Source organism: Vanellus vanellus (assembly GCF_965231255.1).
Source record: "Vanellus vanellus genome assembly, chromosome: 1".
Taxonomy (NCBI): Eukaryota; Metazoa; Chordata; class Aves; order Charadriiformes; family Charadriidae; genus Vanellus; species Vanellus vanellus.
This window is the reverse complement of record NC_138905.1, coordinates 155,952,448-155,979,608: the sequence shown is the minus strand read 5'-3', so window position 1 is coordinate 155,979,608 and position 27,161 is coordinate 155,952,448. Positions and strand designations below refer to the sequence as shown.

Sequence of the window (27,161 nt, the reverse complement as noted above, 5' to 3'; positions counted from 1 at the left end):
TTGTGGAATTATTACATAATTTACAAGATTACTAGTAGATGGTGAATTGTAACTCAGTGCTGTAAAAGCCTGTACATTTGCATGTACTTAACTTTAAGTTTATAGCTAAGGACTATAACTTAGCTATACCCTTAGCTTTACTTTTGAGTGATATGAAAGGAGTGTGAGCTTTTCAAGTGTACCAAAGCAGTATTTCCTATGTGTAAGAAATAGGATGCTGAGTAACATGATGGAGATTGCTCAGCTTTGGGACTGACCCTGGATTTGCATAGAAGATGTCCTGTATCACCTTAAGGGACTAAAGTTGAGGCCAGAATTTGATTAAAGAAGTCTGCTTTCACAAACTTGTCCTATGAATTCTCCCGATGATCGTGTGCTGTAGCAGCTTTTAGTTTGGGGCTCTTTCTGTCCTGCACCACAAGCAAATATAGCCATGATCTTCTCTTGAAGGTTAGACACAGGACAAAATCTATCAGGATATCTGTTCTTTTTGCTTTTTTCCCCACCTTTTTTTGTGTTCTTGAGATGGACCAAAGTAAAGATATTTTGAATATTCTTAACTCTTCCTAAACAAAGAGGAGCATAATTGCCTTGTTTTATATAGTGTTAGCTTCCTCCAAGAACTCGCATTATGTTTTAAAAGCAACAGTACTTGGCACATTTCTGAGTTTTGCTCATAATAGGATAAATAAAAAACCTTCTAGCTACAAAGTACTATGAACTATTGCTTATGTGAGTAAGACGTGACTATATTCCAACCCCACTTTGAAAAATCAAGCTGCAAATTCACATTGCAATTTAGGCAGAAAGAAGGTATGTTTGCTAGAAGCAATGACGAATTAAAATCAAACAAGACAAAATGTGTTTAAAACCCTCAAACTCCTTAGTGCTTGCTTTTAAATGGTCTAATTCTAGTACCACTTTCTGTAAATGGTAAAATATTTAGGTGATCTAAGCCTATAGGGTTTTTAATACTCTTAGGCTTAGATTTTTTGTTTGTTTGTGCCTTTATGCTCTTTCCATACAGAGGTCTGGGATTTAATCTATAGATTAAAAAATGGCAAATGATAGCAAAGTGATCACCTACATTTCTTAAAATTTGGAGACATTTGTAACGGATTATCCTAACTTTCAGAACTATTGGAAAGCACAGGGAATAGCCATGTCGGAGAAACCGCGATAGAAGTGAAAGGGAAGAAAGCTGTTTGTTCTGCAAATTGAGAAGCATTTCTTCTCCTCTGTGTTGCTTTGCACGTAGGTTGTCCTAAAAAAATTCAGCTTCTGGTCTGTAAAGTCAGCTTGATATCAAATTCTGGTGGAGTCAATATAAATATTGTAGAGCAGTTAAGTAATTTGCATGTGGAAGTAGGTTCAAAGCAATCGTCTTGTTTGCAAGAGATAGCTCAAGGTGAAGTAAGTTGTGATAAGCAACTTTATATAATGCTATTGTGTTGGCAGGCATGACTCCACAGAAGTGAATGCTGTTTTTTTTTTAATTACCCTTATTTTATTATTCTAAGCCCTTAATTTTTGTTGAACACTATTGCTGTAGGTATCAAGTGGCTTGACTAAAAATTCTGCTTGAGACAGCTGCTGTGAAGAAATCAGAAGGTGGCTTTAAGCAGTTCTGAGCGTTTTCCTATCAGAATGCCAGAAAGCTTTTAATTACATTGCTTTAAAGGTTTTAAAAAAAAAAAAAAAAAAAAAAAAAACAAACCACAAACAAAAAAAAACCCAAAAAACAAACAAAACAACAACCCCCACAAAACTTTTCTGCTCAGAATAACAAACTGATTGAAGGCAGGAAGAAAAGGAAAATACTCCAAACTGTCTCCTTGTCTATTTAGTTGAGATGTTTTTATTGTGCAAGAGCATCCCTACTAAACCTTAATGTAGAAGATACTATGAGGTTTAAGGATAGTCATGATTGTAATAATAATGAAACAGCTACACTGCAGTGAATACTAGATTAATATTGAACTGGAATTTTTCAGGGATGTTTAAGACTTCTAAGAAACAGTGATGATTTGTTGGCTGTTTTGGCGGCATAGTTGTAGCAGAGGTCCAAAAGCATTATATGTGTTTTAGTACCAGCAGAAGTATGATGGAGAAATAGATGTTTGCCGAATTCTTGGGTTTGAATATCATGTTTGTAACAGCTGTGCTATCAGTAGCAGTTCAGAGAGAGGAAGAAGGAACAGTTTGGTGTGGTTTGATTTGGAACGTCAATTCTTACTGTCTACAGCAGATTATTTCTTGCCTTGAACTCTGCGCACTTCATAAACTGAACACACATGCATTAACTGTGCTTCTGAAAGCCTTTCTACAAAAAAACCTGGCAGATAATTTTAAGTCAGATTCTTAGATCACAGAATTAGTATTTTCTGCAGTTTATTAAGTTCACTTGCTTTTGGTGAGAACCATACCAACAAAAATGAAACAAAAAAATCCTAGATAATTGCTCTAGGGGAAACTTCAGAAACTTTACCTCCACTTTGTTTTTTTTATTTTATAAAATATAATAGTTTTATTATTGTATTTTTACTGTTGCTGACTAAAAACAACTTAAAGGAAAATGGCTATCATTCTGAAGCATTAACTGTATTGTTTCTTTAACCAGTTGGATCACTGTAACATCAAAATTATAAGCAGTCATCTGGTTTGATGGAGTGTTACACATACAAGGTTTTTATATGTCATTTTCTGAAGTATCAAGCATGCTCTTTGAGCAATGTTGTAATACCTGTTAAAATGTCATTGACACCTGGTAAAGACTGTGTATGCATATGTATAGATAAAACTTGATGGTATTAACTTACTCAGAATTATTTTGGACTTCTAGTCAAAAGCTTCTTTTTTGAATAGCATTTTGTGAAGTAGATTCTAAATAGCAGTAATTGGGATGGGGCTGGAGATTTAAAAGAGGCATTCAGTTGGAATGTGACTGTCTCTTTTCTTTTTTTTAATGCCATTCAGTATGAATGCCAGCCTGTGTTTCCTCTTTCTTTTTTGTCATTTGCTTCCTGATCGTATGTGGCAGCAACATGGGGGCTTTTATTTAATTAGTACAAAATAAGAGGAGGTGTGCATATATATGTTCATATATGTGTGTGTTTATATAAATATACAGTCGGGGTTGAAGGGGGTTAATTATATTAATGAATGAGAGATTTTTCATGTTCAGATCTTCAAAGCCACAAACATCTTTCATTTCCTTAAGTTAATTATTAATATTGAATAACATTAGAGACCTGATTGTATGTGAATATGCAGAAATGGGAATAAAACCTAATACAGCCTATATAGTTCAGGTTTCAGAGCTGCGTGTTTCTGAGGTGGTGTTTGCATCCGATAACCACAACAACAACAAAAATCTTTCTATTAAGTTTGGGTACATTCTCTTGGTTCCAGATGTGGCACTCTAAGTTTTATCCAGGTGTTAGAATTGTTTCACATCCATTGCATATTTTTCCAGAATTAAAATTCTTTGTGTAATAAATCAATATTTTTTTAAGAATTAAATCATTTTTGCTTAGGTCTGTCATCATGTTGTGTAATTGTGTCTTAAAGCACTGGCTAGAGCTGAAGAGGTGGAGCTCACCAGGTACAGCTGGGTGGTGGCTTTTGCAGAGATCAGTGTCTTGCGTGTTTCCACCACTGCGTCTTGGCTTGTTCTCCTTGTTCCCTTCTCTCATTGTTGCTATAGTGCCACTGTATGTGATCTCTATTTACTTTATTTCATAACAGTCATACCTCTTTGGCTGCAGTATATGAGGTTTCAGTTTCTAATATCCCTTAGTTTTTCTTGAGAATCCCCCTTTGTGTCCAAGGGTAGGTGATCCAATACGGTGTTGTTTTCAGAGAGAATTTTGCTAGCTGTTGAGGGCAGGACTGCCTCGAGGGAGTAGTGTTCAGTCAAAGTAGAATTGATTGCTATGTGTGCTTCTGATCATAGACATATGCTTGCTTTCCAGTGAGAGAAGAAACAGGATGAGCAATCTAAGGCATGAGAAAATGAATTTCCCTCAAATAAATTAAAAAACCTGGTTGGATACAAAGGTACAGAAATGTATAATTGCAGTGGAGTAAGGAGTCCCAGGAACATGAGGTCTTACCTACCTGGGAAAGATCACAAGCCACTAAGTTCAGTGCAAGAGGAAACTCCAGAAAAGAAAAGAGGAGGTAGAAGCTAGGACTGGGACTTTGTGGACTGTATCCCAAATGATGTGAGGAAAGATATCTGAGTATAGAACTCGGTGAAGGGTGGAGAATATAGTGAAAATAAAAGTTTAACAGGCCCCACTGATCAGTGGACATAAAACTCTTCTGAGGAAATATGGAGAGTACAGACCCAATGTAATCAGTACTAAGTATGTAATTCTGGGGGGTGGGGTGGTCAGCTTTTTTACTTTGTTTAAACAATACCGTGTTTATTTTAAAATGGAAGAAAAATGTTTCAAAAAAAAATTAATTTGATGAAAAGGCAGCCAAAAATTAGTAATATATGCCTGCTTTTTTTAATTTTGCAAACTGGCCAGTGTTGAGCCAGTTCTCGGCTGGAAGAAAGCTATTTGCAAATCTTTGCTTGTTCAAACATTAATTTTGCTAGATTCTTCTGTTCTCTTAGATAACGTATCCCAAGCATATTCTACACTTGCATCACAGACCTAGCAGTCTGGATAAAATTTGTGGAGCTGAAACATCACAATTACTCGGAGTAACTGGAGCGTGGAATACAGATCAGCTTGAGTCAGAAAACTCTTTGTGCCTCCCCCACTTTGGTGCATCTCTAAGCCTGCAAGTGTGCAGGCTGATGTCATACGCCAAGCAACAGTCCCGGGGAGAGGAGCTTGACTGGGAAGTTTAGCACTAGGAAATTAAAAGCTGCGGTTGAGGGGTTGCTGAGCCAAGCTGTGCCACAACGCTCTCAAAATGCGGTGCCTGTGTGCAGTCCTCAGACCCCTCAGCAGTGATAGCTCGTGCTCCATCTATTACAAACAGACACCTACTTCAGAAGTGTAAGTTGTGATTTTAAACGTATACATTCTAGTTCCTGGATATGCTTTCCTCATGTTTAAATGGCTTCCCCCCTCTTCCCCCCCCCCCCCCCCCCCCGGTTATTGTAGGCACATCTGAACTTGTTTTCTTCCTTCCCCAAAGTCTGATTTGTAGCTTTTGAGGCAGCTGTACTAAGAAAGATTTGAATATATTAATAGGGTTTAAAGACACTTTTCATTGTGACCCTTAAAATATCTCAAGCTGTGAACTAACTCTAGTCTGGAGTAGGGAGGACTCTTCAGTTCAGGATTTCAGGATAAATGAAGCATAGTACTTTTGTATGCTTTTCTGCATTTTATTCTGTAAAATGACGCAAGTAGTAAATTCAAATCTCAGCTGCCTCTTTCTGAAAAGCTGCTTATTTAGGCAGGTGTGACTAAGTTGATGATTTCACTGTTCAAAAGTTTTTCCTGTTCAGCTAAATGATACCTTTTTGAAAAACGTGTTGCGTAGCTGTGAGTCAGGGTTTTATTTAGCATATACTGCCTAGGAGCATGGTACTTGCAGGCATTAATTGAAATTGTGACATGAAAGAGCCATTGTCTTTGGCAAAGCAGCTGCTCTCTTAAGCTAAAGATGCCGACTTTTAAGCTGCCATTAATAAAAAGAGAGTTGTAAACCGTTGTCGTATTCAAACAGTATTTTAACCCACCCATACTTTAATGAAAAGTAAACCTTTCCATTATTTTCTGTATAGTATTTGTCCTTTGTGAATAAATGAGACACTCACTGTGGGCGTTACTTTAGCTCAAAGCTTATTTTGCCAGATATTTTATGTCCACGAAGCTGCAGAGGTAGCAGGTTGGTTTAGCATGAGTAGACTGCTAACCGGGTCTGCGTGATGGGAACTGCTGAGACAAAATTTGGGGTACTATTATATTAAAAGAACGTGTATGTGTTCATACTAGAATTTGAATGACCTGACATGTCAAAACTTGTCAGAAGGAAGCACAGAAGTGTATGAAAGAAAACTGTGCTCTTGGGAATGTTGGGAGGAAAACTACGTCATTCAGTTTTAATTACACCTGTTAACACTGCTCCCTGTAAAAGGCTTCCTGATGATGCCATTGCTAAGCGTGTTTTTCAGGACTTTGTGTACATTTCAAGTGAGCTTAGGTTTAAACTTGCTCTGTAGGTTCCTATACTGCGATTAAGTAAAAAGGAGGTGATAAACAACCAAGTATCCTGTGTCGAAGAGCAGTGAATGGGCTGGAAACTGCTGCAGCGTTGCATAACCAGAGTGTCTGTAGCTAACGGTATTGCAGAGTAGACAGCAAAAACAAGATAATATCAGTTTTTTATTTCAGGTTTCCAAGCAGTCGATTTTAATTCAGGCTACAGTGAGTTTTTTCCTGTTTTCTCCCACATCTGTTTCATAATGCTGAAGTCGTGAAGAAATGGAACAGTGATAATGAAAATTAGAAATGTGAATGTGGGTGAAATGGTAACCAATGTTCCTCCTACTGTAGAGGCATTAAATAAATAAAAAAAGGGGGGGGGGGGTGGAGAAAAAAAAGAAGCATTGTGTTGATGGGTAGCTCAGCAAATACCATTTATATAATGCATTTGTCTGTGCCCAGCAGCGTGGAGATGGTCAAAGTAATTAGGAATGAGGCTTTCTGCATCTTTGCAATATAAAGGCAAAAATCAGTGCTGTTCAGGACAATTGAATGGCCTATGGTATTTGCAATTGGCACATACTGTAGAGTATACTGGTATGTTGGGGAGAAAAGAGAAGCCGCTTAGACATGCGTATGGGTTGAGCTGCCTGAAATGGGGAAGAGGAACAGTTGATGTGTAAAGGGAATAGTTGATAAAGTTAGGCAGCAGGGGCTGTGCCTCTGGCTGAAACAAACAAATGGCAAAGAATGAATTTAAATGTTTACTTGAAGATGATATCTAAGTACCATGGGTACTTTTAAACTTTGCTGATGTGTGTGGGAGCGCTTACCGGGAGAATTGATGCATGAAGCAAAAGGCAGTAACTTACACATGATCAGCATCACATACACAATGAATTGAAATTTAAAACCACTTTCACATTTCGCTTGAGAGGGATGTAGCAACTTCTGCCTGGTGGAGGTGTGGGCACTCTCAAGGGTGCCCAGCCCCTCTCTTTGCATCTTTACAATGCGACACAGGTGCTAGGAAATCCCCCTCACCCGCTTTCTCGACGCTGTGGTTGAGTACAGCAGAAACGGCACGCATACATTCACTGAGGAGTGCCTGGGCCTGGTTAGAATGGGGGTGAAGCGCTCTAAAAGAGGTTGTGTACAGTTATGAAAACCTGAACGGGTGCTGGATGTGTTTAAGGAAGGTAGTCTAAGTAAATACCAATTAATTAATCTGAAGACAAGTAAACACTGGAGTAAAGTGTGTAGAGAAATACCTTCTCTTCTGGGAACTTTAGGAAGCTTTACCAGGCATGAGGAGATCTGTCTGGGATAAGGGTAAAGCATTTATGAATTATGACCATCCCATCCAATGTTCTTGCTCTGCTCTCTTAATCTATTTCGAGAAATGACATTAATAAGCAAAGTGTCACTTGTTCTGAATGGGAAGAAGTGTGTGTGTGTCTTGGGGGAGGTAGGGAGGTCTGTTTTGTCTTAATCTATGTAATGCTTTTATATAGCCTGACTCACTGATAATTTGAGCATGCATATATCCTATCAGTGTTTTTTTTCCTAGGGAAATGGAGCATGTCATGATTTGCTTTCACTTCTGCATGGAAACACTATGCCCTAGGTTTGGAGATCCTTGCCCTTCCCTTTTTGTTAGTGTTGCCATAATATACAAGTGTTCCTCCTTTATTGCTCTTTGACACTGTTTCTACACTTTCTAACAGTACTGACTCTGATAGCTGGTTAAGGATTCCTTTGAAAAATGAGATTATGCCAATAACCAGGAAGGGAAAAAAAATTTAACTAGTAATTCTGATTTATGGGGGCATAATGTTATTAATCAGTAGAAAGTAAGGACTTTCAGGATATCTTAGTGTAGAATTTATGACTGTCACATGAGAATAGTGGTTTTTGTTGTGGGTTTTTTGAGAACTAATTAATTTACTATAACAAGGACTCAAAACATGAGCAACCCTATCTGCAGATATCTAGACTGACACAGCTTGAATGTGAGATGTTATCTTTTTAATAAACAGCTTTCTGAATTTCCATTATTTAGATTTTGTCTTCAGAATCCCTTGTTATTCTGCAACTTGTGTTTTCCAAAGCCTGGAAATCAGCTTAGGTGCTGCCATATCTTTCTTTTCCCGTGGAGAGGGTTCATTTTGTTCCTGGTCACTTAAACTTTTGAAAAGCTTGTCTTCCACCATAGCCCTCTGAAACCTCTGCTTCATCAGGAAGCAGAAGATGTAGCTATTTTAAGTTTCCTTGATAGCAGAGTGAGCTGAAATTCCCAGGATGTGCTGCTTTTTTAACTGAGCTAATGTAAAATGTTGAGGGGACAGTTCTTGGAAACGATTCAAATATGAAAAAGCATCTGGATAGGGGAAGTAGCAGTTCATGATACTTGAAGAGCATGGATTTCTTACAGCAGCTTTGCTGTCAAAACAAGTGCATTGTGTAAGTACACCCTCAGTGAAACCGTAACGCATTGGAGAATTGATTGCACAGTAATTATTTCTACTATGGTCTAACATTGGTATGGCTGTTGGTTAGTTGGTCATTTTTCAGTAACACCTTTGATATGTGAGATGAGGTCATTAAACATGTAATCGTGGGAGGAAAAAAGGTTTTGAAACATTCTGTGTCTTCCCATTAGTGCCTGACACCTTAAAAATATTGATGCTTTGTTAAATATGAAGCCATTTGACTCATGCTTGGGCATTACCTGGGTAAACCAGCTCTAAGGTCAGATGTCTTTTTACTAGAATAAAGAGCTGGGTAATAAAATATAGCGCAAATGGCTTTATCCTGTAATTGTTGCTCGGATGGGGTAGCATTTAAGAACTGTCTTTGACTATCAGTTGCCTAGAACAGTGGGTTTGGTCCTGTGTCTGTTGTTCCCGGGATGGATCCCAGATCTGCAAATGTCAATATTCCTGTATTTTATTTAATGCAGAAACTGATTGCAGCACTGAAGTCATACTTGAATTACTTGTTGATTCATTTGGCCTCTTGTTTTATTGGCAGAATTCATTGCAGATGAAAGACTGAAGTGAAGAATCCAATGTAATTTTAATTGTCTTGGTAATTTGATCTTACTTTGCTTCAATATCTTGTGTACACAGTGAGGAGCTAGGAGAATTCATGGAGATGAAAGGTGCCAACAGCCCTGGGATCCTTGTACTGACCACAGGCCTCAGCAAACCTTTTATGCGTCTGGATAAATACCCCACGTTACTCAAAGAACTTGAAAGGCACATGGAGGTATATCTTATCAGCATTTATGTTCCAGCTTAATGATGATTTGACAACAATTATTTTAAAGGTACATGTCAAACATGATGGGACCCAAAATTACATTTGTTTGCTCTTCCGTCAGCCTTCTAAAATATGGGCTGCAATGGTTTAAAACAGAGTGCAGTAAAACTTCCCGTAAGAGCTAAACTTTTAAAGTAAATCTAGCCTGAGAAGCTAATCTTCACTTCTAGAACAGTCTTGTTCTTGCAGGGACTTTGGTTGACTTGACATTGAATGTGTCTCCTGCATACTACTTGAGGCTACTTTATCTTGTAGAAGGAGTGCTGCTTCTCATCTTAGGACCTCAGCACGTTCCTAACAAGATGATGTTAGGAACACATCACCAAAATAGTCCCTTTGACTTCTACTGAGCATTGTCCAAAAATGATCTTTCCAATATGGGAAGGTGTTTGAAGAGCTACAGTTTCCACCTTTGCATTTTATAGGTTAGATTTTTTTTGAGTGTGAAGGAGGCAGAGAAATAGAAGGTGTATGGGTCTTTGTCTTGTCACACAATTTGATTTGTCAGTCAGTCAGTGACATTCGAACATACTAGTCTATAAGGAATCTAGTTTTCAACAAAGCTAATGTGCCAAATAAAACTTTTTAAAATAAACACTTTCTTCTTATGATTTCAAAATCTGTTGTCCCCTAGGTCTTGTAAAACTTCCTTGGCTCTATTTTAAGCATAAGTAGGAATGTTATAAATGACTCTTGATTTTTACTACAAGCCACCAGTGTTTGATATAAGAGTAAAAAGGCTGTGAAAAGAGAGCAGATAGCTCTACAACTTCTATTTTACAGAACTGTTTATTTGTTTTTAATTAAGCCTCTGTAAATATTTACTAGTTTTACTAGAACTAAAGTTTTTGTATGTTTTCTCTATTGTTTTTAGGATTATCATCCGGATCGCCCAGATATTCAAAAATCCATGACTGCCTTCAAAAATCTTTCTGTAAGACTGATTACTTAAAATAAAGTATCTATTTTTTAAGAGTGTTTTCTAATTTCACCCCCCTGTATTGCTTTAAAAAAGTGAAGCTTTTTTGTAAACGTTCATATAAGAAATTTTTTAAAGCCTGGAAATTGATGCTGTTTGTGGACAGAGCCTAAGGATGGTAATTTGCTGGGGAGTTATAGCAAATAGGCTATTCATGCACGAACCACGCAAGCATTCTCTACCTCGTGGTCTGCCCTCGTCTCCCTTTCTCCTAGTGACAAGTGTCCTGAAGAACACTTTGTGTTTCCTGTTAGGAGTGTGTGCTGGTGGTAACCTGGCATTTTTTATTTTTTTAAAGCAGAAATTTAGTGTTGTCTTTGTTCAGAAGAGGTTTGGGGATCCCATTCTGTTGGGTGCTTTACTAATGAGAGGAAACAATTCTTTTTGAGAAAAATTAAAGTGAGATCAGTGGGAGTACAGCTAGTAGAGCAGGCTGGAGACATTTAATAAAAATAGGAGCACAAGGTTGTACGCACTCATAGTTCGCACAGCGTGGCTTTTTTTTACTGAAGGAAGATGCTTTGTTGTATTCGTGACAGCTGTGTTAGTCTTTTCTGCTAAGCCTAGCCATTTTTTGTTGGAAGTACAAAAATTTAAAATGTAAAGGGAGGAGAAATTTCAGAAACAGGACTACGACTATGAATTTGGAACAGTAATTGAAGTCAATGTATTGAAAGGAAAAGTAATAGTGAAGTTAGCAAAACTAGCTTTAGAAGAAATACTGGTAATAATCTTTTATATGAAAATGCTTCAAGTTAGGTGCTGTCTTCTGTGTATTCCAGGCACAACAGTAAATACAACTTTAGTGGTATTTCTACCCTTAACCTGCTACAATTTTGATAGAGTTGACAGAAATGGTATTTTTCCCTATCTTTGTTAGGCCCAATGTCAAGAAGTACGGAAACGGAAAGAACTTGAACTACAAATACTGACAGAAGCTATCCGTTGTTGGGAGGGAGAGGATATTAAAACACTTGGCAATGTGATTTACATGTCCCAGGTCATGATTCAGTGTGCTGGAAGTGAGGTAATGTCCTTCTCATCTTTACTGTCGGTCTTTCTTTCAATTTTGAATAAAATTAATTGTAATCAATATGCAGCAGAAATAAGCAGAATGCTGCAGAGATACTAATCAAAACTGAAATCTTTTTCTACTGATTTAAGGCTTTTATTACAAAACATGAAATAAATTTCCTTGATGATGGGTGGTCTCGTGTAAAACTTGCTGAAACATAACCAAATATAGCAGTTACAAACATTGTAAGATGATTTTGCAGGATTATTTTCAAAGTGCATAATAAACAGGTTTTCCCATGTTGCAGGATCATTTTGCATAGCAGTTGTTACGGCATGTTTTAAATAAGAAAAGCTTTCAGGTTATGTATTGTAAGGTGTTTGAGGCACACTTTTTTCTCGCTGTTTTGGGCACTTTGCTCAAGTAGTAAATTTTGAAATTTACAAACTTGAGAACCAAATGGTTTTGGAGAAATAGAATAAGAGGAGACATTAGAAAGTTGAAGGTGACACTGCAAAGTCTGGGGTGATCTTTTTAAAAACAAACCAGACAAACAAAACACACAAAGAAAAGGTTGTCCTACCAGAAATATTGTTAAAATAATCTTAGAAGCAAGTCCTAACAGAAAGGAAATGTTACACAGGTTACTGACATGTTTTCACTGTCAGTTGTTCCCATAAAATCAACGAAGCTTTGAACCTGGTGGGGGCTTTTGAATTGCAACCTCATTCAGTCAGTTTCCTCCCTTAGAACAAAGATGTCCATAAATATGAGGAAAGAAGAATGCATTTTATGCAACTGAATATTTAAAAAATTGGTCACCTGATATTTTTGTCAGATACTTTGTTAGGCATTAAAATAAATCAGTAAGATTCAGTAGAGCTGATAGTGCATCTTCTGCAGTCAGGTCTCTTCTTGTAGTTTTAAAAACAAAACACCACACCACCCTCCACTCTTATCATGAGCTAAAATGTCAAATGTAATGGACTTTTAGAAGTTTATGCATAGCGTTACAGCTTTTTGACTAGATACAGAAAAGCTTAATTTGTGCAAAAGCAATTGGTTTTGTTTCTATCTTTTTTAAATGATATAGACATTTGTAAATGTTTACTGAAAAACAGATGGAAACATTAAAACTTGGGAAGGACTTGGATTGTTTTGCAAAGGTGCTTGACACTGGGATGGTGTCTTTGTCAATGGATATATTTGTTATTAAAATTAAAACATACCTTAATGATTCTCTGTGTTGTTTGTCTATAGCGGTAGATTTAAGAGTAAACATTTTCCTCTTTCCATAAAAATACTCCCGAAACAAAAACACAATGGACAACTTCATAAGTGAAACCAGCAAATAAAACCCAAAAGAAAGTAATGAGTGGTTTTGTTGCAAATATAAGCATTTTTACTTTTCTTTTATATTCTTTTTCTACTTTGGGGCATAATCCAACATCATTAAAAAATCCAATCTCTCCAATTTGAGAGACCATGGTCTTAACATGACCATAACAGCATCCATCTAAAGTATATTAAGAAGTAGATCCCATGTGTAATTTTGGCTTTGCTGCAATCAGCAAAACAGTTGTTACCATCTTAAACAAGGCCAGTATTTCACCCAGACGGTAAAATTTGTTTTAAAATATTAGGCTGTACTCTCCAGGAAGAAGTATTGGCTGGTGTTAGTAGCACTTTTCAAATAAAAAATTAAATAATTCGTGCTTTTTTCTTTCTTAATTCTAATGGAGAGTTAATTTTGCCAGGAGCAAATATTTGTGGAGTAATTATGGAGTTGTAACATTGATGGTAGTTTTTAATAATAAAAAACAGAAAAAGGGGCTAGAGGGCTTGTGGTGTTATATTTACTTTTTCATTTTCTTTTTTTTGATAAGGAAAAGAATGAAAGGTATCTTCTTCTCTTCCCTAACATTTTGCTGATGTTGTCTGCCAGCCCGAGAATGAGTGGGTTTATCTATCAGGTAAAGTAATACATGTACATACGTGTATAAATGTGCTGAGGGGTGCTTTTTTTTTTCTAAATAGTATTTCATAGAAAACTTGGAAGGATTGTTAAAATTCTGCATTTATAAAGATAAAAGGTAGTTTCTGCAATAAGAACGGGTCATCTGTGTTATAAAATTCTGGGCTAGAAGCCTGGGTATGACTTTTTTTTTTTTTTAGTGGTTACTATCAGCAAGGGTTTTTTTCACCTTGTTAGTAGTAGCTAATGAGAGGAAGTATTGGTAGCTTTTTAGATCTACATAGGAAAATGATTTTTTTTTTTTTTTCCTATGTACCTGATGTATAGGTTTGTTAGTGCTCTTCTGACTGCTGCTCAAGTCTTACCAAAACTACACAGCACTCCTAAGCTTGCCTCTGTTTCTTTAGCTGTGTCTACAGTAGCGTTTTATCTTTGAATGAGCAGAGCACTTTTGAAATTAATCTTCTAGTTTTCCCTGTTTAGTGATTTTTGAGTCATGATGTAGAAGTAGTCTTAGGACTCACAGACTGGATTCCCTCTGGATGAAGCTGAGCTGGAAGGCATGCTCCAAAAGTGCACTTAATCTGCTGCAACTACTGAAGCAGATCAAGTACATGGACTGGCATTCAGTCCATGGCCCCAGCCCAGTGTAACAACCCCTGAAATGCATACAACGTGGCCTTCAGGTCTTTAGCACCAAGTGTTTTACTTCAGAAATCCATGACTTGCTGCTGGTAGAAATGGTCTTTGAGGTCTCAAGCAAGTTTCCTGGCTGAATACTGTCATTTACAAACACCACATTAAAACACCAGAAGTTCTAAAAGAAGCCTGAGATTTTACCTGCTGTATGTGGTTCGGTAAATCAGGCTCTCGAGCAGTTTGTTCCTTTTCCTGACCAGTGATTCATCTTCTGTGAGGGAATGCTGGAGCACAGTCATTCGGGGTTCCTACGGGATTGGCTACATCCAGTCACACAATGTCCTGGTTTGTGGTAAAACAGGACCAATTTTGATTGTGACTTTTTTTTTCAGAGCAATTGAATTCCAAAATTCTTTTTTGAATTCATATCTTCCCTGCTGTGGTAGTACTTGCATTTGTCTGAGACTGTGTTGCATTAGGTGGTTCAAATGCACGTCAAGTTTCTCTTTGTGTTGTGCTGCTCGTCAGAATTTTTGGCCAGTGCTTTATCCTAATATGGACGGAAAAAAGATATTCGAAAGGGCAGGTGACCTTTGTATCTCAAGTGGCATATCCGGAATTTCTGGTTGAAGAAAAATTCTTGTGTACTGGTTACAAATGCAACTGACTGGAAATATAGTGTGTTAACAAACAATGTGGAATAAACAATGAATCTGTCAGGCTTGATTTTACTTTCCCTTTGTACATCAAGTTGTTTTCTCCTCTCTCACCTCGTCTGCCAGGTGCATAGCATTGTTCAGTAAATAGGCAATTTTCTATGCATTTGTCTTCAGCTTCTGCTCAGTATTGCCACAGCCCAACTTAATGTTTGTTGCCCAACCCTGTGTTGAATGCAGAACTCTTTATTTCCTTATAATCTCTCATATGATTTTCCCAACACTGAGAAATTCTCAAATATAGAATCATAGAATTGTCTAGGTTGGAAGAGACCCTTGGGATCATCGAGTCCAACCATCTACCCTACTCTACAAAGTTCTCCCCTACACCATATCCCCCAACACCACATCTAAACGTCTCTTAAACACATCCAGGGATGGTGACTCAACCACCTCCCTCGGCAGTCTATTCCAATGCCCGACCACACTTTCTGTGAAAAATTCTTTCCTAATGTTCAGTCTAAATCTACCCTGTTGGAGCTTGAAGCCATTCCCTCTTGTTCTGTCATTAATTACCTGTGAGAAGAGACCAGCACCAACCTCTCTACAGTGTCCTTTCAAATAGTTGTAGAGAGTGATGAGGTCTCCCCTCAGCCTTCTCCTCAAACTAAACAGTCCCAGCTCCTTCAGCCACTCTTCATATGATTTGTTTGCTAGGCCCTTCACCAGCTTCATTGCCCTCCTCTGCACTCACTCCAGCACCTTGATATCTCTCTTGTATTGAGGTGCCCAAAACTGGACACAATACTTGAGGTGTGGCCTCACCAGTGCTGAGTACAGGGGCACAATCACCTCCCTACTTCTGCTGGCCACGCTATTTCTAATACAAGCCAGGATGCCATTAGCTTTCTTGGCCACCTGGGCACACTGCTGGCTCATATTCAGCCGCTTGTCAATTAGAACCCCCAGGTCTCTTTCTGCCAGGCAGCTTTCCAGCCACACTTCCCCAAGCCTGTAGCGCTGCATGGGTTTATTGTTATTGTGGCCCAAGTGCAGAACCTGGCACTTGCCCTTGTTGAAACTCATACCATTGATGTTGGCCCAATGATCCAATCTATCTAAGTCTCTCTGTAGAGTTTCCCTATCCTCCTGGGAATCAACACTCCTGCTTAACTTGGTGTCATCTGCAAACTTGCTGATGATACACCCTATGTCCTTATCAAGATCATCGATAAAGACGTTGAACAGAAATGGTCCCAACACTGAGCCCTGAGGCACACCACTTGTGACCGGCCGCCAGCTGGATTTAAATCCATTGAGCACCACTCTTTGGGACCTTCCAGTTAGCCAGTGCTTGATCCAGCAGATCGTATGCTCATCCAGGCCGTGCGAAGCCAGTTTTTCCATGAGAATTGTATGGGGGACAGTATTGAATAATTTTTGAAAGTCCAGATGTACAATATCAACAGCCTTTCCCTCGTCCAATATTCTGGTAATCTTGTCATAGAAGGAGATCAGGTTCGTCTGGCAGGAACTGAAGTCACAAGGGGCAGACAAACCATACTTTACAGGATGGCTTTGCAGTTTTGTTGGAATGTAAATAATTCATGAGTTCCATTTTCTGTGTTTTGCTGACTTCGTACTTTTTCTCTCTGTGTGGCTCAGGTGTTCTTTGTTCTCTGTCACCAGTCTTTTGTCTGGTGTATCCTTGTATTCCCTTTTCACCGATGTCAGCCGTTCTTGCACCTCTCTAAGTGTGGCTGTATGCTGCGTGATTCTTGAACCAGCAAACACAGAAAAACAGAAGAGAGAATTTTAGGCTGCTTTGTAGTGCATGATGCCACCATGTTTTTCCTTCAGTGAAAGGAAAGCTGTTGCAAGAAAACTCTTCCTTTCTCTTTGGCATCTTGGACTTGAGCATGCCCTGTGCATACAGAATACCAAATGATTTCTAGTTTCCAAGCTTCTAAGAAACCTTTGTCCATTCTGCAGTCATTAGGAAAGAAAAAGGAAAAAAAAAAAAAATTGTGGGTTGTTTTTCCCTCCATTGGAGCCAAAGTTCCACAGTACATAGTATTTGCACTTTTGCCATCATGTGCTGAATAGAGTTTCTGTGCAGGAGAATATAGGATCTATCTTAAAGAACTTTCATTAAAGTTGTATTTTTGGTAAGTCCTTTCATCCTGACAATATTCAGTCTTATTTATTCTTCTGTGTTTCTAAAGGGTCAAAAAGTTATCCTAAACTGACTACTTTTTTTTTTTTCAGCTTGACTGGGTTTAAAATGAGAGGTTATCTTCTGCAAAACAATTATGATGTTCTGAACCATTACAAATTTAAAGGTGTTTTTACTGCTTTTGTTTTCTTTCCCCAAATATTTCTGTGAGTGAATTTAATAGTGGGGTTATTAGACACATAAATCTTCAGTAAATGATTGATGCATTTGTTTAGTGAAATCTTCCTTTCTAAATTTACTTGTACCACAAACCTTATTTTGAGAGCTAATCAGCCAGGTTGCCAACGTGCTTAAAGATGAGTCACCCTCTGTTGCCTCTAGTTATGTCATATTGGATGACCCTGAAGGTCTCTGTTTCAAGAGGCTCTGATGAATGACCACTATTTTATTTGTATGGATTTCATAGCCTGCACAGGTATGAAATGGACTCATTTAAGTCACAGGTGTCATTTGCAGAAGTTGGGCATATTAAAAATTTCCAATATGATGTGTTTGTCTGGTTTTTTAAATGTTTTTCAAACCCATCAGTGTGTGTGTGTCTGCCAGTTCACTGTGTATGTCTTTGTTCAGAGCTTGAAGTTTATATATTCTTTACTTGGTAATGTTTCTGTATGTGTTTCAGATTTAACTTCAATGTTACTGCATTTTTTTTTTTATTTTTTTTTTTAGGGAAAACTGCCAACAACAGGAATGACTATCACAAAGCTAGAAGACAGTGAAAACCATAAAAATGCATTTGAAATATCAGGTATTGGCCATAAATATTTTTATTTACCACTTACTCCATGATATGTTATTTCAAACATAAAATGCTGTATCTGAACAGAAGGAAAAACTTTTTTGTTGTGAGGGTGACCAAGCACTGGCGCAGGTTGCCTGGAGTATCTCCATCCTTGGAGATACTCAAAAGCTGTCTGGCCATGGTTCTGGGCAACCACCTGTAGGTATCTCTGCTTCAGCAGGTCAGGGATGGATGACCTACAGAGGTCCCTTCCAGCCTCATCCATCCTGTGATTATACAAATTTTGTAAGGCAGCTACCCAGAGCCTCATTTAAAAGCTGCTTTTCACTTTTTGTCTTAAGCTGTTAACAAACTGTGTTTGCATGAGATTCATCCACAAATTCAGTATTTTAATGAATGGAGGCAGTAGCCTTGGAGGAAGTCCTTTATAATGAAGCAGTTCCAGGTGTGCTACTCACTGGAAGAAGAGAAATTCCAGAGGCTCTGGAAGACCTTTAAGCAAGACCTTTCTTCTAGAAATGGTCCACCTCGTTCTTGAGAGACCTTTAGCGTCTTTGCTAATGATGATTGCCGTTGTGCTTACCTTGGGTAATTTCAGTGCGTTAAATTACTTGTTTCAGCATGACAGTGGGAGCAGGATCCACATGGTGGAGCTTTATACCTTCATTCATTTCCTGGATTAATTCTGCCGCCAATCTGGTTGCATTTAAGTAAAGTAATTTTGACCCTCTCAAGTGGCAGGTAGTATCACACGTCAGTGCTATGAAGCAGAGGGAGAAAGCAGTTGATGGTGCATGTTCTTCTGAGATAATAGTTATGAAGCTGACCTCAGATGAGGAGTGTGACAGGTTAAAATGGAGTTAACTGAAGGAATTAAAGTAATCTTTGGTTAATCTTCCCGCTCATTTCCCAAGTGACTTTTGCCTCAGCTTTAATATTAGATTCAGACCAACTTTATGCCTTTTTCAGAGAGAAGATCAGTAAACTGTATTTTATAACTTTTGCTATGTTGTAGCTTACAGACTCAGGAATGACATTTTAGGCTATATGCTGGCTTTCCTGGGGAAGATGGAGAAGCGTAAGGCTACTAGATAAGCCTGTCTCCTACATCTATTTCTTATCGTTAATTATTACAGGTGGGAAAAAAAGGTAGAACTGTGCTTGGCACAGGAACAAATATGTGGAAGAAATATCTCACAACCTGGAAAAGTGAGATGCTGTTTTACTGAAAATACAGGTTAAAATTTTTGCTTAGTACTTAGGGGATATAATATTTTAGGAAATTGATGTCTTTATGATCATGTCAGATTGACTAAGTTGTTTTTCTGTGGTTTCCTACATCTTCTGTGTTCTATCACCTAGGAAATATGATTGAAAGGATACTAGTGTCTTGTAACAACCAGCAAGATTTGCATGAATGGGTGGATCATCTGCAGAAGCAAACCAAAGTCACAACTGTTGGGAATCCCACTATTAAACCTCACTCTGTGCCATCTCACACAGTAAGAAGTAGCTTCTGGATTGAAGTAAATGAGCAGTGTATGCAGAATTAGGTTATCTGGCAAATATACCACCATGTAAAACATTTTTTTTTTTTTAGTCACTAGTAATGAGAACTGAACGTTATGACTGGAGTTTAATGGGTCAAAAGATCATTCTGTTTTTAAGTGTGTGAACAAAGAATAACATGCTTAGATCTTGGTGTAATAGTTTAATGGGGTAAAAGAAATTTCATTATCATTACTTTTTTCTATTTTGACCAAGTAATACCTCATCATCTTTTAAGTATACATAGAACAGTAGGTTTTAATTGCTGATATACTTGACAGGCTGTGTAGAAACAATTTCCTGAAGTACCTTCTTTTCGGTACTGCATTTGAGTTGTTGGATATGAATGAATCTAAATTTAGTTCCACCCTCAGTGGTGACAGAAGTGGGAGCAGGGCTGCTCGTAGCTGTTCTTTTAGTGAGTACTCTGTGGTAGACGATAAAAATTTCTTAAGCTTCATTTTTCCAAATAATAACTCAGTGTCAAAATTTTCAAAGGTTAGCTGTAATAAACAGAGGTAATAGATAGTGAATGAGATTATTTCACCAATCCTTGGTGATAGTATGTCTTTATTATGATAATATGCCTTCTTTCCCTTCCCATCACCTCTGTGTCTTTGACAGCTTCCTTCCCATCCAGTAACACCCTCCAGCAAGCATTCAGACAGCAAGCCAATACCACTGACTCCTGCATATCACACTCTCCCTCATCCGTCACATCATGGGACTCCACATACCACGATAAACTGGGGACCTCTGGAACCTCCAAAAACCCCCAAGCCTTGGAGTCTGAGCTGCTTGCGACCTGCGCCTCCATTACGGCCTTCAGCAGCTCTTTGTTATAAAGAGGTGAGATGCAGCAGCCAAGAAAAATTACTGTGTAGCGGGTCTACAATGGGAAGTTTAACTTTCTTTTTTACACACTACCATTTTACAGTTTGGTGCATGCTTTTATATAAATGTGATTTAACAGCCAATGCGGAATTAATGGTAACGGACTAGTGCATGCTGTTTATTTCAAACAGGGATTTAGTCTTGGCAGCTGAGAAAATACTAAGGCTCGTTAGGATAGGCTTCCACCACCTCCTCCAAGTGCTTCCACTTCTTTGTACGCTTTATCCAGTTAATAAATAAGAATTTATTTATTTATTTTTAAAACTAGCAGTTCCTTTGTTAAGTTGATCATCCAGGCTTCTTGCAAAGTAAGTTATTTGCTAAGCACACTGCAAGGTATAATTGACTTGTGGTTCCTCAGTATTTTACCACTGTTACTAGGTAATGGTAGCTGTCAAAATATGTGTAATCTTTTTGTACTCAAAAGAATCTGATGGCCAATGTTACTATTCGCAAAAAAAAAAAAGCTTTGATTTTAAGATGCTGCTGTAGGTTTTAATTGGCATATGATACGAATCAGGAATCTGTTCCGAGAGAAATAAAATGTGGTGTTTTTAACCACAGAAAAGTGGTAGCGGTGGGTTAATTTGGTCCTGCCACTACATTTTGTGTGTCTTTTAAAATAGTAAGAAAATGTTAGATTTGTGTTGGAAGTCTGCATGTATGTAAGAAGGAGAATACTGGATGCTCTGTGGCTTGGTGATATCGCCTGTTTCAGTATCTTCGTCATGAGTTCCTATGACGCTAATCTAGCATGAAGCAACAGGGACCAGAAAGAATCATGCAATTATGCATAAGAACATTTGATTCTGCAAGCATGAGATGTTGGCAGAAAAAATTTATTTTGCAGACACATAGATTGCAGTTTCTTAGAAACTGTAGCCTAAACACTGTGCCCTGGTGTGGCCTGGCTGTCTTTCTTTTGTGTGGTGGCTGTGTGTGTGACCTCTTCTCCCCTCCCCCCCCCCCCCCCCCCCCCTTTTCTTTTGTACATCCCCTAAACAACAGGGAAAAACTAATAGTTGATCTGCAATTGGAAGGTTAGTATTTAGGCTTAGTTGCTACAACAGGTTCTTCTGTTTGGCTGTACTATATGCTCATTTTGTAATTTAAGTTAAATTCCTTTCATGTTTTCATGAACTAAATTCTCCAATGTGGTAAAAATTTCAATCATCATTACAGTGTTTAGTGTACAATGATGTTCAAAACCTATATTCATCTTCTTCGGTCCGTCCTGCTCATTCACCTTTTTACTTTCTTGTTCTGTATTTATAGAGGATGTCTTGTATCCTTAAGGTAAGGGGTAGACCAGTATATTCCTTTTGTTCCTGTAACCTAGCATTGTTCCTGTAAATTAGCATGACCATGTTTTGAGCAGAAATGCTGTATTTGTTGCTGTATCTTTTTTTTTTCTGTAGAGCTTTGTAAGAACAGACCTACACATATACAAATTCTGGCTTTAAAGAGTATCCTACCTGTCAAGCTTCCTTGTTAGGTCCTTTTTTTACCTGCTTCTAAGTAGACAAGTGAAATGGGTTGTCCCTTCAAAAATTAAGGAAAAAAAACTGTGTTAATCTATGCCTGCCTCTTCCCTTAGCTCTAGCTCCCAAACAGCCTGCATGTTTTTGCAGCAGCTTTTCTGTATATTTCTGTTAATAGGACAGACAAAATATCTGACTTTGTGTATAGTTGGAGGAAGGGTAGAGAGTAAATCAGCCAGTTCAGGCAAATCTGATGTGCCAAAAAATATTAGTAGACTGAATTTTGGTGCTGTTAAAAGATTTTTAGTTAGTAACTCCTGTATGCATCTTCGAAGCTAAACTTTGAAATATTGTAGAGAAGCTCTAAGCCTTTTTATTTTTATTTTTATTTTCCCCTCACAGGATCTCAGTAAAAGCCCTAAAACCATGAAAAAGCTGCTTCCCAAACGCAAGCCAGAACGGAAGCCATCAGATGAAGAGTTTGCACTGAGAAAAAGTAAGAGAGATGTGAACAAATGTCTGCGTAATGCAAAGGCTGGGATTAACAACAGTTTAAATTCTGTGAAAGGTAGCTGTACAGTGTAAGCAAGTCATCTGGTTTCCTCTCTCCTGTCGGGGGAGAGAGGGTAGGCATCTCCGGACGATGGTTTGGTTTATTCATTTTAGGTGCTTATGTCACAATAGGATTAGTTGCTTTCTAGAGCCTTACTATTGACTACAGTTGATATATGCTTGTGAAGTGCCTATTGATATCTGTTTGCTACAGAGGGAAGTGAGGTTGACTATAGAGCCATGTAAAGGTCAGTAAGGTAAACCTGGCTTTTAGTACTGTAAACAACATTTGAAGATACTGTCCCACTCTTGCAGAATACTTAGTAGCTATGTTCTTAAATTGACCACGGTAGGAGCTTCTGCTGAGCTGGGTGATGGAAAGTTGGGTATGGTTTGAAGACTAGTTGCTTCCACAGTCACTCTTCTTAAGATCCAACAGTCTGCTCTAATCTCTTAGAAATAAGGTCATTTGCTAGTGTCTTTGAATAAATTGCAGAGCTTTAGACTGCTTGAAGTCTGAAGAACAGCACTGAACCAAGAGTTTGATGACTATATAGAAAAACAGAAGGGTCAAAATCTGGATGTTGGGATAATTTGGGGTGGAGGGAACATAAATGTTATTAAGCAAACACAATATTCACTTAGTTGTTGGGGTCACTCTAATTCTTCCTTAGAAATTTCTGTGAATAATCCAGTTACTTGTTATCAATAAAAGCAAGCATATTTAAGCTGAAGGCCAGATTCTTCTACAGCAACTTTTGCTTCTCTTTGTCCTTTGCTCATGGGCGTTTTAAGATGGAGACTGTGTCTTGAGCATTCAAGGCTTGAAGTGTGTTACTGTGAACACTGTCTCTCACTGGTTCACGTACAGTTGGAGAGAGAAAGCTTTTCCTTGGGGCTCTGTTGGTTTATCTAAGGTGGAGGTCCTTCTGAGTGTGCTGTGAATTTCATATGGCAAGGGTTAAGGTAGTGAATAGAATGATCTTGTGTTCATGGATGCACAAGTAGATGTTTTAGTTCAGGATGTTTTGTCCTTACAGGAAGGTATCTGTTTAGGAAAAATGAAAATATTGCTATACAGTATAATTTCAGATGCTGAAGGATGGAGATTCAGTAGTTGTAATGACAGAGGTAAAGCTGTCAACTTGCAGATTTAGGAATTACTAAGAAACACTTAGTGAGAGGAGGTGAGAGTTCTTTTTTTTTGGAGAAGCAGGGGGTCTGTAGTTGGCAGATACGTTGTTTTACTCCTGATTAAATTAACACCTTTCAGTATTTTGTATGTAGGATATAACTTTTAATGAAAGGGACTTTTGGTGGCTTTCAGTCAGTGTTACTTACAGATTACAGATACTTACTGATTCTTGGTATTCACCACCACCCCCCCACCCCCCCATGTCAGTAATTAGAAGCTGCTGCTATAAGTTAGGGTTTCTTCAACGTTTTCCTACTTGTGGAGCTGTAAAAGTGTTCCACTGAGGAACTTCTGTTGAAATTAAAGCTCATTGATAGATAGGTTTGGGTTTTATTACTTCTGTTCTCTGGAATCCCAGGGATTTATGGGCTGTTCTGAGAACTGCTATGTCAAATTAGTATTAGAACAAACAAACTGAAATAAGTAAGGTATTTCAACTGAGTGCCCCCAGAATAATCGTTTCAGAAGTGAAATATTTTTTCTGCTACTGTAATAATATGGTGCTGCATTCTAACCACAACAAAATCCAATTACTTCTCTTGCCTTGAAAGAGAAATAACCTGTACCTTGGAATACCTATGTCTCTCGTACTGTGGGGAAACTATATCAGGTCAAGCTAATTTCTTCAACAGTTAGCTTGTCAGCTGACACTGACAAATGTTTGGACAGTTGGCTTTGTTCTAGTGATAATAAATCGCAAAAACTAACAGGGTGCATTGGCTGACAGAGAATACTATGTTTTGATGTTGAAGGCAGTTCACATTCACACAGCAGAAAATTTTCAAGTGTAGTTTCTTCTTCAAAGAGGAAAACAGGAAAAATGCTTTTTAAAACAACAAATTGTCTTTCCTGACACATAGACTCCTGGGTCCATCTAAACTAATGGTAGAGCTGCCGCTATATTTCAGTTTGATTGGAATTTCACTCTGTTGCAAGTGAACAACTTGATAGCATTTTTACTGAATTCCCCAAGGAGATGATTTGTTGTGGAGCTCTACCTTTAGGAAAATTTTGCCATGTTAAGCTTGAACAGTTAGATTTTTTTCAGTAGTGCTGTTTCTACTTTAGAGTCTGAGAAGCTTAATTACTCCACTTGTAGCTATCATGTGGGTATATCTGTGAAATCTTTCCTACTGGATGCTGAACTGAAATTGTACTGGCCTATTTATTATGCTGTTAATTCTGAGTTTAATTTTCAATTGTGTGTTCTTACCCCTTGGTAAATCTGATACATACACAAAATCCAAACACTTTAAAGATTATTTTTTTTGTGAATTAATATTCTGTTCCTTGATTTCTTTGATTAAATAATGAAATAATATGTATATAGTGACTGGAGTGTACAGTTTTTTCAATTTAATGGCTGTTTGCTTGGGAACCAGTGTGACTGCACTTCAAAACATATTCTGTGCAACTTCAGATGCTCAGAAAATTTCTTGAATGTGTGGGTAATTACTCTGACTTGTTTTTTTTTCCCCACGCATTTCCAATTAGTATTTTTTCTTTTTAAACTGTTACTTTTGCTCATTGAAGTTTGATTTTTTTTTTTCTTTTTTAAATGAGATGATTAAGAGAATTTTAAAGGCTTGATTAGGCTGAACTTTGGTTTCAACTGAAATGTAGTGATTTACAAAGGCTTTTCTGTATTAAGAAACATAACCGTGTTTAAAATTCTATTTTTTTCCCATTAATTCTAGGTACGGCTGCTTTAGAAGAGGATGCTCAAATTCTTAAAGTCATTGAAGCATATTGCACAAGTGCCAAAACACGTCAAACACTAAATTCAAGTAAGTTAGAAAGTTCCAAAATGGCTAACTAAAACACAATTAGATAGTTTGCAAAAAAGACAGGCGTATGTTCTCAGGCCTTTGCAAGTAGCAAGCTGGACCTGGAAGAAATTACTTGTTTCTAGCTTTAATATCAGTGTTTAAGTATTGGACACCAAGGACCACGATTAAAGACTATAATTCTTTCATTATTTTAAATAAAACAAAAAAACCCAAACAACCACTAAACCCAAAAGTGACTACTTGTCATGGTTTAAAATTGCACAAAACCTTCACTAATGAATGAGAGGTGTCTGAACTGAGTATGACAGTTGATCAGTATGCCTTTTGGTAAATTTGAAGAAGCTGGTAAGTAGTGAGGAGGAATAAAGAAGTTGTCACAATTTTGGAGGAGTCTATTTTTGTCTTGTTCTGCTCAACAAAGACTTCCGCTATGGAAAAGTAACCTAGACCTATAAAATTACTTTTATTGCCACTGGTTGTTTTTAGTATTAATTACAAATTTTAATCCCATGTCATAATTTCTGGAGAAATTGTTCTCAGATCTGTGTGTTGCTTAAAGCCATTTTTAGTTTCTCAGATCAATACCTAGCTTATTGAAAACCTGTAACGTGCCTCTGGGGTCCTACTTCATTTAATCCAAATCGAGGTTGCCATGTGGAGTTCCTCTGTATTGTAAGTAAAACATTGCGCAAAGCAGGGGAGTCCACCAGCATGTGTTCCATTTACACAAGGAAGGAGAAAATGCTGTTGCGTTTGTTCCGATTTGCAGTTTTTGCACTGTTGAATACCGATTTAATTCAGGGATCCTTGGAACACAGTATAATGATCCTGAAGTACTTGACTGGTTTTGCTGTTGTCAGGAAATAGAAGAGTGGACATTATAACTTACTCCTTGTCCACTAAAGCTGTTTAAATTTGCAGTATTAATCATTGTTACGGCTACCCACAGCGCTCTGTGCCTGTTTTGCTTCCAAGCAAAAGCACTTTATGCTGACAGTTGAGAAGTCTCAAAATGCAGTTGCAAATTTACTTCATGGATTTTCCTAATATGTGTTCACTTCCTAGTATCACCTTGAAAAAATGCAACTACTTTGTATTCATACATACTTTTAAATGGGAATATGGCCCTTCTATGAGACTGTAGAAACTCTTGAAGTAACAGTGAAAACCTTAATTTTAATTTTTGTCTTGATGAACTATAGGTCTCCAAAGTGATAAAATTAACTACTATTACATAATTTTTTATTAATACTAATCTATTTTATAGCCCTACAGTTATTACAGTAGTGTGCTTAATTGAATAAAAGGAAATGAACGTGTTCAAAATTTTGAAGATATACTGTTGTTCCAAACAAAACTGAGATGGTTGCTTAAATGTCTCGACTGTGACCTTTTGATTATTTCCAAGGACAATGTGACAAGAAATGGTTTGGGAAACATTTGCACTTGCACAGTAGTGTGTGTGCATATATAAAATGGATATGATCTTTTTTTGCTTTTTTGCCTATTTTTTTTCCTTTCTATGTATATTTAAGAAATATACATAGTGCTGTGAGTATCATTGCATACATCAGAAATCAGCAGCTTTTATTTGCTCTTAATTGCAGCAAGAAACAATTTTTTTATTGTTTAAGCACACGGCTACTTTGTTTGGAAAGAATAGTGTTGTCATCTAAGACTTTTAAGTTTCAGGAGATCCATTTGTAGACTGGAAGTGGAAATGGGGAAAAAAACAATCATGTTGGAATTGCATCTGTGGGAGCAGTAGTCAGTGTAGAAGAACAGAATGAGAGAGTTGTCTGTCATCCGTGAAGTACGCCCTTTTTTACAGATTCCTTTCTTACCTCTGTGTTAATATTCTGCCTGTCCCTCACAGCACTCATGTGGCAATTCTCCTACCTGCACCTTAATCCAAAGCCCAAGGGGTGCTGCTTTTGGCAATGTCAGTTCAGCAGAGCT

The 27,161-nt window shown here is 37.7% G+C and overlaps 1 protein-coding gene across 2 annotated transcripts in view; it reads left to right on the top strand.

The window, feature by feature from the left end:
- The window catches only part of ARHGEF7 (Rho guanine nucleotide exchange factor 7), a gene marked incomplete at its 5' end in the record, with an annotated part of 64,460 nt that overhangs the window by 22,378 nt on the left and 14,921 nt on the right, over positions 1 to 27,161 (top strand). For both annotated transcript variants that reach the window (XM_082498825.1, XM_082498824.1), the window contains 9 exons: positions 9,308 to 9,446; positions 10,375 to 10,434; positions 11,360 to 11,506; positions 13,381 to 13,467; positions 17,670 to 17,748; positions 19,105 to 19,244; positions 19,915 to 20,139; positions 22,068 to 22,161; positions 25,110 to 25,199. In XM_082498825.1, the coding sequence (XP_082354951.1) occupies positions 9,308 to 9,446; positions 10,375 to 10,434; positions 11,360 to 11,506; positions 13,381 to 13,467; positions 17,670 to 17,748; positions 19,105 to 19,244; positions 19,915 to 20,139; positions 22,068 to 22,161; positions 25,110 to 25,199 (1,061 nt within the window). The remainder of the gene's footprint in view (positions 1 to 9,307; positions 9,447 to 10,374; positions 10,435 to 11,359; positions 11,507 to 13,380; positions 13,468 to 17,669; positions 17,749 to 19,104; positions 19,245 to 19,914; positions 20,140 to 22,067; positions 22,162 to 25,109; positions 25,200 to 27,161) is intronic.